The sequence below is a fragment of the Capricornis sumatraensis genome, chromosome 4 (genome assembly GCF_032405125.1).
Source record: "Capricornis sumatraensis isolate serow.1 chromosome 4, serow.2, whole genome shotgun sequence".
Taxonomy (NCBI): domain Eukaryota; kingdom Metazoa; phylum Chordata; class Mammalia; order Artiodactyla; family Bovidae; genus Capricornis; species Capricornis sumatraensis.
Window position 1 is genome coordinate 64,061,894 of NC_091072.1, and position 16,612 is coordinate 64,078,505.

A 16,612-nucleotide genomic window follows, 5' to 3' on the forward strand; every position below is an offset into this window, starting at 1 on the left:
CTCCAAAATAACAGTTATAGCAGCTCAATATCAGAAAAACAACTCAGTCAAAAAAATGGGTGAAACGCCTAAACAGACATTTCTCCAAAAAGCCATTTCTCCAAAGATGGCCAGCAAACACATGAAAAGATGCTCAACACTGCCCATTATTAGAGAGACGCAAATCAAGACTCCCGTGAGGCATCACCTCACGACGGTCATAATAGGCATCATCAAAAATCTACAAACAGTAAATGTTAGAGAGGCTGTGGAGAAAAGGGAACCCTCCTGCAATGTTGATGGGTATGTAAATTTATACAGCCACTATGGAGAGCAGTATGAAGATTCCTTAAAAATCTAGGAATAATACTACCATGCTGCTAAGTCACTTCAGTAGTGTGCGACTCTGTGTGACCCCATAGACGGCAGCCCACCAGGCTCCCCTGTCCCTGGGATTCTCCAGGCAAGAGCACCGGAGTGGGTTGCCATTTCCTCCTCCAAATGCAGGAAAGTGAAAAGTGAAAGTGAAGTCGCTCAGTCGTGTCCGACTCTTCACGACCCCATGGACTGCAGCCTACCAGGCTCCTCCATCCATGGGATTTTCCAGGCAAGAGTATGACCCAGCGATTCTACTACTGGGCATATACTCTGAGAAAACCATAATTCAAAAAGACACATGTACCCCAATGTTCATGGCAGCACTATTTACAATAGCCAGGACACGGAAGTAAGCTAGATGTCCATCAACAGATGAATCAATAAAGAAGCTGTGGTACATATAAACAATGGAATATTATTCAGCCACAAAAGGAATGAATTGAGCGAGGTGGATGAACCTAGAGCCTGTTGTACAGAGTAAAGTCACTCAGAAAGAGGAAAAACAAATATTGTATATTAACATACATAAATGGAATCTAGAAAAATGGTACTGGTGAACTTATTTTCAGGGAAAAAAATAGAGATGCTGACATAGAGAACAGACTGGTGGGTACAGGTGGGGAAGGAGAAGAGGAAGTGCATAGATAAGCGTAGCATTGACATATATATAGTACCAAATATAGCAAAATAGCTATATGTGCAAAATAGCCAGTGGGAAGTTCAGCTTGGTGCTCTATGACAACCTAGAGGGGAGGGATGAGGGAAGTAGGAGAGAGGCTGATTCACATTGTTGTATAGCAGAAACCAACACAACATTGTAAAACAATTATCCTCCAATTAAAAATGTATAAAATTTACTTTAAAAATGAATAATGATTTCAATGGAACACAATCTATTGCATAGAAATAAATTCCATGAGCCATCCTCATAGAAATACATAGATGACTACAGTTTATCAAGCATGCATAGTTGTTTTTAGTGGGAGGTATCCATTTAATCATACTGGTGAAAATGGAATTTCTTACAATCAATTTTGAAGATATAAAACATATACCACCATGTATTTACACATAGTATGAACTTAATAAATATTTGTAGAGTCCAGGAATATATAATAAAAAAAAAGCAAATGATATTACATTCACTTAATGTTCTGACCTGCCTCCTGAGAAATCTGTATGCAGGTTAAGAAGCAACAGTTAAAACTGGACATGGAACAACTGACTGGTTCCAAACTGGGAAAGGAGTATGTATGTCAAGGCTGTATATTGTCACCTTGCTTGTTTAACTTATAAGAAAAGTACATCATCAGAAATGCTGGACTGGATGATGCATAAGCTGGAATCAAGATTGCCAGCAGAAATATCAATAACCTCAGATATGCAGATGACACCACACTTATGGCAGAAAGCGAAAAAGAACTAAACAGCCTCTTGATGAAAGTGAAAGAGGAAAGTGAAAAAGTTGGCTTAAAACTCAACTTTCAGTAAACTAAGATCATGGCATCTGGTCCCATCACTTCATGGCAAATAGATGGGAAAACAATGGAAACAGTGACAGATTTCATTTTGAGGGGCTCTGAAATCACTGCAGAGGCTGACTGCAGCCATGAAATTAAGACACTTGCTTCTTGGAAGAAAAGTTATGATCAACCTAGACAGCATATTAAAAAGCAGAGACATTACTTTGCCAACAAAGGTCCGTCTAGTCAAAGCTATGGTTTTTCCAGTAGTCATGTATGGATATAAGAGTTGGACTATAAAGAAAGCTGAGTGCCAAAGAATTGATGCTTTTGAACTATGGTGTTGGAGAAGACTCTTGAGAGTCTCTTGGACTGCAAGGAGATCCAACCAGTCCATCCTAAAGGAAATCAGTCCTGAATATTCATTGGAAGGACTGATACTGAAGCTGAAACTCCAATCCTTTGGCCACCTGATGTGAAGAACTTACTCACTGGTAAAGACCCTGATGCTGGGAAAGACTGACGGCAGGAGGAGAAGGGGACAACAGAGGATGAGATAGTTGGGTGGCATCATTGACTCAATGGACATGAGTTTGAGTAAACTCTGGGAGCTGGTGATGGACAGGGAAGCCTGGCGTGCTGCAGTCCATGGGGTCGCAAAGAGTCGGACACAACTAAGCGACTGAACTGAACAGAATGTTCTTACTTTCAACACATTATCCTATTATTACATTTTACAATAAATGTTGAAATAATTGTTTTTTTAAAAAGTGAGGAAATGATAATACAATAAATGGCACAAAGATGAAGTAAAGCACAAGGGTAAATACTTTATTTAGAAGGTCTGGAAAAATGGTTGAAAAGGACAAAAATTATAGCAAAGAACTGAAAATAAACACTACCATGGAAAAACAAGGAAAGAAATCCCAAAGATGTGACCAGATTAAACAAAATCTAGAAAACTGTCCAAAGATAACATTTTTTTCTGAAAACTTAAACGAGTGTATACACACACACACACATACACACACACACAAGAAAAACCCCTGAGAGTAACAGAAACAGCTGAGCTAAGAGAGAAGACCAAGACGGACGAAACCAAAATTAAATGACTGACAGCGGGTGAGGGGCCCAGGAACCATGGAGAGGAATCAGACCACAGCACGAATAACAAGCATGAAGTGGCTGGGAACTGCCACTCAGGAATCATATCTTAAAAATTCAAAACATCTACTTTAAAAACAAAGAAAGATTCTGCCAATGATTGGGGGAAAATTTCAGATGAACAGACAATAGCGATTCCTGATTTTAGCTCTTGCTGAGACAAAGAAATGCAAAATGGAAAGAAACAGACTAACACCAGCTAAGTATCCAGCAAAGACAAATTTACAGCTAAATAGACAATTATATGTTTGAAAATACATGTTGGCAAACAGTAAAATGCTCCCAATTACTAGGTGTAATGCTTAAACCTCTTCTTACTGTTCATAAGACTTGCTTCAAGATACCCATTTCAATAATTGCCCTAAAAATTCTTGCCTTTCAGCTGTTCTCATGACAGCTATCACATGAGTTTCCTAAACACGTCTCGAACACAAACTAGCTCAGACTTCACAGTCAGAGGCCTTAGATTCGATTCTTCCTTTCCCATTATTATTATCATCACAGTTTTTAAGTTTTATTTCTAAATCTTCAAGCTGCAAATATGAGACTTTAGCACTTTATATACTACTCAATTTATAGTTTTATTAGTGAGTATAATTGTTTCTTAAAGTGTTGTTGTTTTAAAGGAGGACTAGGCTTTATATAATTAAGTATAATTCCAAGCATATAGGTTGCCAATAGTCCCAAAGTGTACACTTACAAATGGCAGGGAAAATACTCGTGAAGTACTCACTTCAACAGTTTCAGTCCTTCCCTCATGGGGATGCGGTGTCCTTGGGTAGATATCGAGCAGATGTGGTGGTGAATCAAAGTGCAGTCTTTTGAGGTTTCTTTTACTAACATCTTTATAATTCAGTTCATCAAAGTTAGTCCTCCATAATAAGACCTGTAAAAATTAATCAAGTTGGCAGTTATTGATTTGCAAGTACAAGTAGTAGAAGGAAATTTTTAAAAAATGAACATATAGAATAGGCTCTCAAAATAGTTAGGAAGGCTAGATATATTTTCCTACAACATTATATCTCAATACTTTTTAAAAGGGTAATAGGGAGAGATTTCGTATTCTGAATTTTATGTCCACTTTATTCAATAAATGTGGCTCTGAATGACTTTTTGTCATTTCAAATAAATACAGATGTGTTACAATTTAAATGTACCATACTCAAGAAGTTTAATCAACGTTTGAAAAATAAAACACACAGACAATAGATTAGGCAACAATTCAAGTGAAAAGGCCCACACCAATATTAGGCACTCAGTGTTAGTTTTATGTATAAGTATAAAGATGAGCAAAAGAAAATAACTGCTATTTGAGTTCCAAAAGTTATCAGAACTGGTACCATTTCAGTTATGAGATAGCAGATTCCCTGGCACTAACTAAAACATAAACTCATTCATAATCATCTGAACATAGACAAACTAGCTGGTTGTAAAAACCTCAGCTGAGGTCTCAGGTTCCATTTCCCCTAATCAAATCAAAGGGGGAGCCGAGAGCTTTACAAACCTGTGCATCTGCGCCTCCTGATGTAAACAGCTCTCCACCTTTTGAAAATGAAACAGTGAAGACAGGCCCCTAAAAATAAAGGGAAAATAAAAGGAAAAAAAGCATTTGATAACGTGTTTCCGTGGCCAAGAAGGCTGTGAATATTAATTTTTCATCCTAATTTGTGCAGGCTATTTATGCATTAAGTCTGAGGACATATTCAGCTGCTAGCCACCAGGCAGGCAAAGAGAATCAAAGCATCAACTCAATTATCTGAAGACATCTATAAACAATAGTAACTGAAAAAAGACATACTAATAAAAATTAGAAAATACACTTTTCTTGCCTTTAAAGAAGTTCATGCATAGGTCAGTGAGTAAGAATTTCTTCTGTTAAGATTTTCTGGCTTTGGAATCTTATTCAACAAATCACTAGCAGAGGCTGAATGATGGGAATGAGGCTGTATAAAGAGAAGTCATTTCCTGAACCCCAACATGCTTCACTGAGTTCTTCACGTGGGCAACAGTGAGCCACTTAAGAGTTCTGAGAGCAGGACACAGATAGGAGAAGAGCTGTGACTGATGACAACTGATACCACGACTGCGAGAATGATGAGCTGGAGTTTGAACCAACAGTTGGAAGCCACTTGGGAAGTTCGTGCTGTTATCAGGGTGGGAGGTAACAGGAAAGTGAGCGTGGTGAGCAATGGCAGCAGCGCTGGACGATTCTTGGCAGAGTCACAGCATGATCTCTGGGTCAGTTTTTAGTCAAGAGGACTCATTTCTCAGCTCAAAAATGCTAATATACTGTTTGTTTTTTTATTAAGTCGGTAATCTATACAATGGAAACAGTGAGAGACTTTATTTTCTTGGGCTCCAAAATCACTGTGGATGTGACTGCAGCCATGAAATTAAAAGATGCTTGCTCTTTGGAAGAAAAGCTCTGACCAACCTAGACAGTATATTAAAAAGAAGAGAAATTACTTTGCCAACAAAGGTCCATCTAGTCGAGGCTATGGTTTTTCCAGTGGTCACATATGGATGTGAGAGTTGGACTATAAGAAAGCTCAGCACCGAAGAATTGATGCTTTTGAGCTATGGTGTTGGAGAAGACTCTTGAGAGTCCCTTGGACTGCAAGGAGATCCAACCAGTCCATTCTGAAGGAGATCAGTCCTGAATATTCATTGGGAGGACTGACGCTGAAGCTGAAACTCCAATAATTTGGCCACCTGATGCGAAGAACTGACTCATTTGAAAAGACCCTGATGCTGGGAAAGATTGAGGGCAGGAGGAGAAGGGGATGACAGAGGATGAGATGGTTGGATGGCATCACCGACTCAATGGACATGAGTTTGAGTAAGCTCTGGGAGTTGGTGATGGACAAGGAAACCTGGGGTGTTGCGGTCCATGGGGTCACAAAGAGCCAGACACAACTGACCGAATGAAATGAACTGAATCTATATAAGAAAATCTATGGGGAAAAGCCTCTTATATCTTTCACGCAGACCAGCCCACAGTCTCAGGTTATTAACACTCATAAACACCTCCACCTCCAGACTGTGAAAAATTCCATCTTCGTGTATAGTGCTTTTCTCCTAAATTATTTTATTTACTTTTTTTCCAGTACTCAGTCCTTCTTCCATGGATATTTTAATCCATGGCCACTTTTATTGGTTGTTAATCCAGCCCAATTCCATGCGTACACATATATCTGAGCTGGTTAATTGTCTATTTCTGCTTCCCTCTAACACAGCTGTGAAACAAATGATAAAGCAAGCAGGAAGTCCGGCAGGATACATGAAGGCAGAAAAAGAAAAGTTCTCCCCTAGACCACAAAAAGCCCATTCTATTTCTGGATATAAATAGCTTGTACTTGGTTAAAAGGAAGTACCTAGTATATCTTACTAAAAAAAAAAAAAAAAGGAGGGGGATGTATTATAAAAAATTTAGAGAAGTTTGAACATTTACCCAGAAAGGAAGAATAGTTTTTACACTTGAAAAAGTTTTTCTTTGGTATATTATACATCCGTATGTGCATGTGTGTGAGTGAACAGCCTCAATAAATAGCACGCCACTTCCCCACTGGGTTCCTAAACTAATTAAAAAATAAGACAATGAAATATTATCTTTCTTACTGATGAGGGCTTGTAAAGAGAATATGGCTTCATCTGTGGGCAAACGGGCTTTCTAGAACTGAAATCCAAAGTGAGTCAGACTTGAGTACCCCGTCACAGGCAAGACTGGACAAGGGCTGGCCTCCCCACAAGAAATACCAGAGGAAAACCATGAGCACAGGCTCCTAGAAGCTGAAGGCACTAGGCTCGACTTGTCAAATTTCTCCTTCTAAACTCACCCATCAGTTTAATGGAAAGCAAGAGTGAAAGGGTGTGGCGGCTGAGAGGATCAGAGCTGGCACGTGAGCTGAAAAAGCAGAAGTCAGAAAAACATGGATCTGTCACCATTTAACCAGTCAGACCCACACTACATACTGAGGAAGACAGCAGTGGAGGATTACGTTACAGGCCATTGAAAGATACACACTGATTTTGACAAGAACTATAATAAGTAATATTGCGAAGAGTTGCTTCCAGAGGATGAAAACACAGCCTTGCAAGCAAAAGGAAAAAAAAAAAAAAAAACTGTAATAGCAGCAATGTGTAGTACACTTGGAAAAAGGCAATAAATTTTTTACATATATAAACTTTATATTTTAGTTAGTGCCATATACTAAAGCAAATATCTTAGAGTTCACACCGTATGTCCTTGAAGTGTATATATAAGCCTTCCTTCTAAGAGGTCCAGGATCTTCAGCGTACCATCTGAAGAAGCAGTGATGAGATAGTTACCCGAAGGATGGAACGACACACAATTAACTCCACCGCTGTGAACTGATTTGTAGAAAATAAAAGCAAAAAGTTCAGAGAATAATTCTTACTTCTAAAGATGCCCCTTCACCCTACTAGCAACATTAGGTTGAAAACAAGAGTAGAGGTAATGCCTCCATAGCACCAAAACTCTACATAGCTCACTAAAACAAATAAGTAGTGTGGCCATCAAACAGCTTAAGCTTCCAGTTCATGAGACAGAAAAACTTTACAAATGAGACTCTGTCATGGAAAGATGATCTTATTAACTACGAAACTATAAAATCTTCAGATATATATATTACCAATATAAACAACCATTGTCTACCACCAGTTCACATAAGGTATATATCCTAGTCTTAAACTAAATTTAATAACCAATTAGTTGCTTGGGACAAGGGGCGAAGAGTATGGAGATGTCTTTGGAGAAGGGCAGCCTTGCTAGTTTGAGAATTCATTTCTGGACACCATCCTTCCAACAGGAGGCAGTATAGCACAACGATCAAAAGTTTGTTAATCACTGTACTTCGTAAAAAATGTACTTTGTAAACAGAAAGACCTATGTCAGTCCGAGCAATATTTTAGCAAGTGACATAGACTCCTTCAGCCTCAACTTCCTTGTCTTTAAAGTAGAGGTAACGGTAATACCTCTGAGGGCTGATGTGAGAATTTAGCACAGTGTCTGCTACATCATGTTTATTAAGGAATGGAAATTTGGGTTTAATGTAAATCTAATACACATTAAGAAATCAATTCATTTCTCTTTTAACTTCAATAGACAGGCACAGTAGGATGTTGTTTTCTGCCAGTTATAACGCCTATTTGTGCTCACGTATCTCCTTCTGAGTCAATTTCTATCCTGGATTCTTATACAAAGCAGATAACCAAAGTCTAAAAATCTTATAGTAACTTTTTTTCTTTTCTTTTTCCTTTTTTTTTTTTTTTTTACAGCTCTGGCATCATTTTTAAGGTCCATCCACCTCCCTCTGCAGGCTGGCACCTATCCCAGCTCCTTGGACCATGCTGCTGATGGTGGCTAACTTTTCTCTAGTCAGTCCATCACATTCAGTAAGAGGGCCAAGCCACACTGAGAATAGTCCCTGCCAGTGCAAGAGAAGTCCATTGTATGATTCAATTCGGTTATGAAAGTCATTACCTTGATAATGCTGGAGTAACTTGTTCACTCTTATATCCCAGATTTTCACAGTATGGTCAGAACCTGCTGAAGCTATGCATGTACCATTAGGGTTAAAAGCCACAAAATTTGCAAACCTGGGAGAAAGGAATAAGATGGTCTAATATTTCAATTTCTCTCTAATTTCTTTATTTGAATTGTAATAATTAAATGCCTTCCTAGCAAACTAACCCATATAAATGCAAAAAGAGAAATGGACTTACCCTACGAAATCTGAGAAGTTGTTAACACACTGCTTACTTGTGGTATCCCAGATTTTAATAGTTTTATCCTCACTGCATGATACGATTAGTCTGCCATCAGGTGAAAACCTGGAGAGCATAAGAAAGATCACTGTTGTGGAAGGCTCCTGACAATCACAATCAACTCTACCATGGCACACAGGTCAGGCTGTATGTATTAAATGATACCACAGCATACAGCAGAATCATGTTCTGCTAACAACATCTGTCCAGATGAAAATAACACAATGAATGACATTAATAAACCATTAAAAAAGATCACAATATACTATATAGACTAACCAAGTTTCTCTTACCTTTTACTCTTTTTTTAATTATTTTTAATTTTAATTTTTACTTTATTTTGCTTTACAATACTGTATTAGTTTTGCCATACACTGACATGAAACTGCCACAGGTGTACATGAGTCCCCAATCCTGAACCCCCCTCCCACCTCCCACCCCATATCATCTCTCTGGATCATCCCCGTGCACCAGCCCCAAGCATCCTGTATCCTGTATTGAACACAGACTGGCGATTCGTTTCTTACATGATATTATACACGTTTCAGTGCCATTCTCCCAAATCATCCCACCCTCTCCCTCTCCCTCAGAGTCCAAAAGTCCGTTCTATACATCTGTGTCTCTTTTGCTGTCTCGCGTACAGGGTTATCATTACTATTTTTCTAAATTCCATATATATGTGTTAGTATACTGTATTGGTGTTTTTATTTCTGGCTTACTTCACTCTGTATAATCAGCTCCAGTTTCATCCATCTCATTAGAACTGATTCAAATGTATCCTTTTATTCTTTTATTTAAATAATTTACTTTTATGGTATCTGTTCTAGGTCTGCACTGCTTCCAAGCCAAATAGCTTATGCTTTTTTTAAAAAAATATTCTCTATTTCTGTCATTTTCTGGTGTTATCCATACGACCCAAGAGAGTCTGTATTACTCATCTTACCAACCCTGCAGTGACGCTCTTTGTAGGAAAACGACCGGTATCTTAAGAATGAAAATTGAACGCTATCAGCAATAGGGGCTTCCCTGGGGGCTCAGTCATTGAAGAATCTGCCTGCAATGTGAGAAACCTGGGTTCCATCCCTGGGTCGTGAAGACCCCCTGGAGAAGGAAATAACAACTGTCTCCAGTATTCTTGCCTGGAGAATTTCATGTACAGAGGAGCCTGGTGGGCTACAAAATGTGTCCATGGGGTCACAAAATGTCGGACACAACTGAGTGACTAACTTTCTTTATCATCGACAGGAGGACAGATTCCCCAAGCCTGCAACTTCCTGGATGAGGGGAGGCCAGAGAGCTTCAATGGACTGAAAACAGGACAGCTCATTTATACAAAACTGAAGCTCCTGCATGGACACACCTACTATCCACACACCTCATTAAAAGCAAATGAGAAAATGCTCAGACATGTTGTTTACTGCTTTTATACTCTCTCTCCCTTTAAGGTCCTTTCCAAGGTTGCTTTTCTGCCTTAAGTGCCTTTTTAGAATGGAGACAGGAGAGCACAAGATCAAAAGCAAAGTGAAAACTATTAGGAAACTATGAATACTCATTTTGCTATTAATACTTCAGCAAGAGCAAAACCCAAAAAAGACAGATTTAGGTCACAGACCAATTATGTTTCAATTTTATTCGTAGTTTCCCTCTTGGCCCAGATTACTATAAAAGTCATCAACTAAGTAAGGGTGTGGATTATAATTGAAAGCTTTCTTTTTGTTCTCTCACCATCCCCTCCTTCCAACTCCTGCTCTTAAGGCTGGCCTAAAATTAATTCTTCCTAACAGAAACTTTCAATCTAGAATTTATGAATTCACCATATTTTAAAAAGGACAGAGATGCATAACTAAATTCTAAGTGAAATAGTCCTTAAAAATTCAAAGAAATAAACTTGCAAGGAAATATCTTCCACACTGGGCAGTTCAGCTTGATTTTATAACAACATATTAATCTTTTCCTTTAGAAAATATATAAGGAAGATTCAAATGTGAATGACAGTATTATAGAAACGCTCCAAAGAGATGAAACTTATTTTGTATAGATTCTGGAGAAGAAAAACCTATTCAGTATCTCCACGAAAATAACGTTTGCATCAAATTATAAATAATTAATGCAAGAAATCAGAGTGTGTTTCTTAATATGCTATCTTTTTAGAAGAATTACTTAATACGAACATTTTAAATTTTATTTCTAAGAGATGACTCAGTTCTTACATTTTAAGAAAGCAATGATATAAAACGTAATAAAACGGAAGGATTAGGTGCAAGCAAAGTACAAAGCACAAATCCACACTATGACATTATTGGCCAAATACAACCACTGCCACGTCCACCACTACCACCAACCTCATTTATCCTGCCAGTATTAACTGAGCATCTATGTGCTAGAATGGTTCTCAACACTTTCCTTAAAACAACTCATTTAATTCTCCAAATAACCCTACCAAACAAGGGCTACTGCTGGCCTCAACTGACAGATGAATAAACCAGGGCACGTAAAGGAACAGGAACTGCCCGTCACACAGCCAGGAAGATTTGAACTCGGAAGTCTGGCTCCAGAGCCAAACCGCTCGGCCACTCTGTTGAAGACTCTGGCAGAAAGGAAAGTTTGTCTTACTGGCCAAAGTAGAGCACAGGAAGTTCTGTGGGGCTTCTTTGTAACCACAGAAAGTTCTAAAGTGGAAGCAAACCACAAGGCCATGCTCTTAGGAGGCTAAGTGCCTGGGTTCTGCTTGACAGGCTGACCACCAGACTATCTTTTAATAAAAATCTGTGTGTCTGCTGCCAGGCCCCATCAGTGCCCTTGAGGAGTCTGTGGGAAAGACATTTATTCATTGACTAATTCAAATATTTACTGAGCACCTGTGGGAACCAGGCACTGGGCGCTGGCCTGGGTTATAGGAATATCATGGTGAATGAGACCGATAAGACCCCTGCTTTCAGAAGGCTTTCATTCTAGGTGGGAGGAAAGGCACACAAATAATATAATTTTAGATAATGGTAAGAAAAAAGTTTTTTAACAAAAAGGTGCCCATTAGTCACTAGAAGCTCCCCAGAAGGAACTTGTGAATAAGGAAAAGAATGTTACCTGGACTAGCCAAAAATTCATCCTGAGCAGCTGGAATTATAGCCTGGGAGAAATTTCCCCAGCGATGGAGAAATGAAATGAAGACAATGTGAACTTCAGATGAGTGGGGAGTGGAGGAGCTGGCTGGAATGAAAGGAGCCGGTGCAGAGAGGATGTTTCTACCTCCAGCTCGGCGGGGCTGAGGCGGGGCTCAGAAACATGCTCTGGGGGTTCACGAACATGCTCTGGACACGGTATTACAACCCCTGCATATACTCTCTGTAGTTTCTTTTTGTCTCTTGTGTGTATGCTGTCCCTCAGCCATGTCCAATTCTTTGCAGCCCCGTGGACTACAGCCCACCAGGCTCCTCTGCCCATGGAATTTTCCAGGCAAGAGTACCGGAATGGGGTGCCATTTCCTCCTCCAGGGCATCTTCCCAACCTAAGAATCAAACCCCCATCTCTTGCACCATCTGCATTGGCAGGCAGATTCTTACCACTAGTGCCACCTGGGAAGTTTTTTTTGTCTTTGGAAGGGTTGAAAGTGACAATGGCGATTTGGCCTTCTCCTCCCTTTCATTTTTAATTAGATACATCAGAAATAGTTTAGCACCAATAAAAGAGGCTACTCTTTGCCCTGTCTTTAATCACAAAATGACAGTCCTTTTTTGTGTGTGAGGGTTCAAACAATACCTAACAGGGTTATTAATTTTAAGAATATTAAGAGGATATAAAATTTCTACCAAGACATTAACAAATTTCTCTCTAATTCAGTACCACCCAACCACCTTTTAAGACTTCCAGCAAGTATGTTACCAAGATGAATATTAGTCAATGGTGACTAATGGATCAGCAGATGTGAACTGTCTGTAAGGCATTTGAGAAGTTAACTACTTCTTATTCAATTCCTTAAAATGTACTTTGGAGAAAAGGAGGAAATTCTAGAGCTTTTTGATAGAAAAACTGGTTCACATGTCCTTGAGAGTAGCCCAAGTTATATAACAGAAGTTCTTTAACTTTGAATCTATGGAGCTCCTAAAACTATATGCAAAATTGTAGTCCATAAGCACAGTGATTGAGTTACTTATTCAACAGTGAGCCAAACAGATCTGTGAACCCTGAGAAGTTTTAAAGTGCATTCATAAGAAATCAAAATTCTCATTTGGATAATTCTTATCATTAGACTAAATACTCTATAAAAACCACTATATACATGCATGTATCAAATCACCACACTGCACACCTTATATCTTAATAAAGCTGAGGGGAAAAAACACTAGGGCACACAATCCCCACCCCTGCCAGACAATTAGCTGCACGGAGGAAGGGCTAAGCCTTCTGAGATGAGAGCTTGTGACTCAACTATCAGCCCTCCATGCAGGAGAAGGAAATAGTTTAATTTGAGAGTTAGATAAGCAACGTTTAGGAATTAGTTATGGTCCCTGAGGACCAACCTGGACTTCACAGGCTGAAGGAGATTTACTAAGCATCCAGTATCAGCCACACCCAAGGCTCCAACTGCACAGGAGATTAAAAAAAAAAAAAAAGAATTTAAAATAAGGGAGGATAGAAAGGAAATAGTGGAAGAGAAGGAAAGAACAAAGAAAACATAGAAAGAAAATATCTTCTCAAAAACCAAACTTACATTTCTGGCCCTCAGGGCTCTGAGACCAAAGTAGGCATTGTTCCATGTCCATTAAGAAACAAATAGTTAGTAAGTGGTACTCTGAAGCCAGCAGCTATTCAATAGGAGGGGAAAACAGTGAAAAGCAGTGAAAATAAGACTGCCAGGTCAGTAGAGAGTCTGAATTTTAAGGCCATTTCTGAAGCTGCCCAGATATATAACCTTATGAAGCTCCTAACTACCCGAGCCACTGTTTTCTGTCTGGATAATGAGAGAGTCTGAACTGCATTCAAGCCTAAAACTTTCATGTGGTGGTTTACTTGCTAAGTCGGGTCTGACTCTTAACAAAACTTTCATAGACTCATTTAAAAAAAAAAAAAAATTGGCAGCCTCCAAGTTTGCTTTGATGGGATTTGGGGTTTACATACTGAAGGCGGAGTTCATGGCAATAAGCAAAACATTCATGTTTTTTTTAAGTGTTGGGTAGCATTAGAAGAGAAACCATCTGTTGATCGCAGTGATAGAATTCATTCCTATAACTGCTGAGAGAGAAAAAGCAGATGAAAGAGAGTCAAAAAGATTTAGGTGTACTGTGAAACACGCTAATTATTGTTGGATCATTTACCATTTACACGCCCAGACTCCTCTCCTGGGATTTCCACCCGTAAGAGCTGCCTAGCAAGCGCTTCCCCTTGGATATGCTGCAGGCACTGACTCTGCACTTGTCCCAGTCTGAACTCCTCTTCCTCCCCAAACTCCAGTGTTCCTTTTCTCAGTAAATGACTTCTCAAGCCAGAAATCTAGGAATCAAGCACGATCCCTATGTCTTCCACTCACTGTCACATTCCAGTCCATCATCAGACCCTGCCTCTTCAGATCCTAACAGGCCCTGCTGATGTTTCATTCTCCACAATCGAGAACAATCTGTAAATCTTTTTTTTTTTTTTTAAACCCTTTGGTGGTTTCACATTTTTTCATGGGAAAAACTGACCACAGCATCTGCCCTCCTGTCTCTTCATCATCACCTTACACTTCCTGGCACCACACCCCTCTTCTTTCTGTTCTTGCCCCAGGTGTTCCCTCATATGCTGTTCGCTTTGCTTCAAACATTGCTCCCTACTCTTTATCTTGTTTCAAATACTCTTTGTGATCCCATGGACTATACAGTCCATAGAATTCTCCAAGCCACAATACTGGAGTGGGTAGCCATTTCCTTCTCTGGGGATCTTCCTAAACCAGGGATCAAACCCAGGTCTCCTGAATTGCAGGTGGATTCTTTACCAGCTGAGCCACAAGGAAGCCCCTAGTACTAAGTATTCAGTTCAGTTCAGTCGCTCATTCATGTCCGACTCTTTGCGACCCCATGGATCGCAGCACACCAGGCCTCCCTGTCCATCACCAACTCCTGGAGCTTACTCAAACTCATGTCCATCAAGTTGGTGATGCCTCCAGCCATCTCCTCCTCTGTCGTCCCCTTCTCCTCCTGCCCCCAAACCCTTCCAGCATCAGGGTCTTTTCCAATGAGTCAACTCTTCACATGAGGTAGCCAAAGTTGTGGAGTTTCAGCGTTAGCATCAGTCCTTCCAATGAACACCCAGGACCAATCTCCTTTAGAATGGACTGGTTGGATCTCTTTGCAGTCCAAGGGACTCTCAAGAGTCTGCTCCAACACCACAGTTCAAAAGCATCAATTCTTTGGCACTAAGCTTTCTTCACAGTCCAACTCTCACATCCATACATGACCACTGGAAAAACCAAAGCCTTGACTAGATGGACCTTTGTTGGCAAAGTAATGTCTCTGCTTTTCAATATGCTGTCTAGGTTGGTCATAACCTTCCTTCCAAGGAGTAAGCGTCTTTTCATTTCACGGCTGCAATCACCATCTGCAGTGATTTTGGAGCCCCCAAAAATAAAGTCTGACACTGTTTCCACTGTTTCCCCATCTATTTCTCATGAAGTGATGGGACCAGATGCCATGATCTCAGTTTTCTTAATGTTGAGCTTTAAGCCAACTTTTTCATTCTCTTCTTTCATCAAGAGGCTCTTTAGTTCCTCTTTACTTTCTGCCATTAGGGTGGTGTCATCTGCATATCTGAGGTTATTAATATTTCTCCTGGCAATCTTGATTCCAGCTTATGCTTCTTCCAGTCCCGCGTTTCTCATGATGTACTCTGCATATAAGTTAAATAAGCAGGGTGACAATATACAGTCTTGACATACTCCTTTTCCTATTTGGAACCAGTCCATTGTTCCATGCCCAGTTCTAACTGTTGCTTCCTGACCTGCATATAGGCTTCTCAAGAGGCAGGTCAGGTGGTCTGGTATTCCCATCTCTTTCAGAATTTTCCACAGTTGATTGTGATCCACACAGTCAAAGGCTTTGGCATAGTCAATACAGAGAAATACATGTTTTTCTGGAACTCTCTTGCTTTTTCCATGATCCAGCAGATGTTGAAAATTTGATCTCTGGTTACTCTGCACTTTCTAAAACCAGCTTGAACATCTGGAAGTTCACAGTTCACGTATTGCTGAAGCCTGGCTTGGAGAATTTTGAGCATTACTTTACTAGTGTGTGAGATGAGTACAATTGTGTGGTAGTTTGAGCATTCTTTGGCATTGCCTTTCTTTAGGATTGGAATGAAAACTGACTGACCTTTTCCAGTGCTTTGGCCACTGCTGAGTTTTCCAAATTTGCTGGCATACTGAGTGCAGCACTTTCACAGCATCATTTTTCAGGATTTGAAATAGCTCAACTGGAATTCCATCACCTCCACTAGCTTTGTTCATTTGACTTCACATTCCAGGATGTCTGGCTCTAGGTGAGTGATCACACCATCATGATGATCTGGGTCGTGAAGATCTTTTTTGTACAGTTCTCCTGTGTATTCTTGCCACCTCTTCTTAATATCTTCTGCTTCTGTTAGGTCCATACCATTTCTGTCCTTTATGGAGTCCATCTTTGCATGAAATGTTCCCTTGGTATCTCTAATTTTCTGGAAGAGATCTCTAGTCTTTCCCATTCTGTTGTTTTCCTCTATTTCTTGGCACTGATCGCTGAGGAAGGCTTTCTTATCTCTCCTTGTTATTCTTTGGAACTCTGCATTCAGATGCTTATATCTTTCCTTTTCTCCTTTGCTTTCACTTGTCTTCTCTT

The 16,612-nt window shown here is 39.7% G+C and overlaps 1 protein-coding gene across 1 annotated transcript in view; it reads right to left on the reverse strand.

The window, feature by feature from the left end:
• POC1B (POC1 centriolar protein B) overlaps positions 1-16,612 on the reverse strand; it is a 108,948-nt gene that overhangs the window by 53,766 nt on the left and 38,570 nt on the right. The window contains exons 5-9 of the mRNA XM_068970361.1: positions 8,730-8,837; positions 8,488-8,603; positions 7,222-7,355; positions 4,489-4,557; positions 3,718-3,870 (exon numbers count right to left, since the gene is read on the reverse strand). Of these exons, the coding sequence (XP_068826462.1) occupies positions 3,718-3,870; positions 4,489-4,557; positions 7,222-7,355; positions 8,488-8,603; positions 8,730-8,837 (580 nt within the window). The remainder of the gene's footprint in view (positions 1-3,717; positions 3,871-4,488; positions 4,558-7,221; positions 7,356-8,487; positions 8,604-8,729; positions 8,838-16,612) is intronic.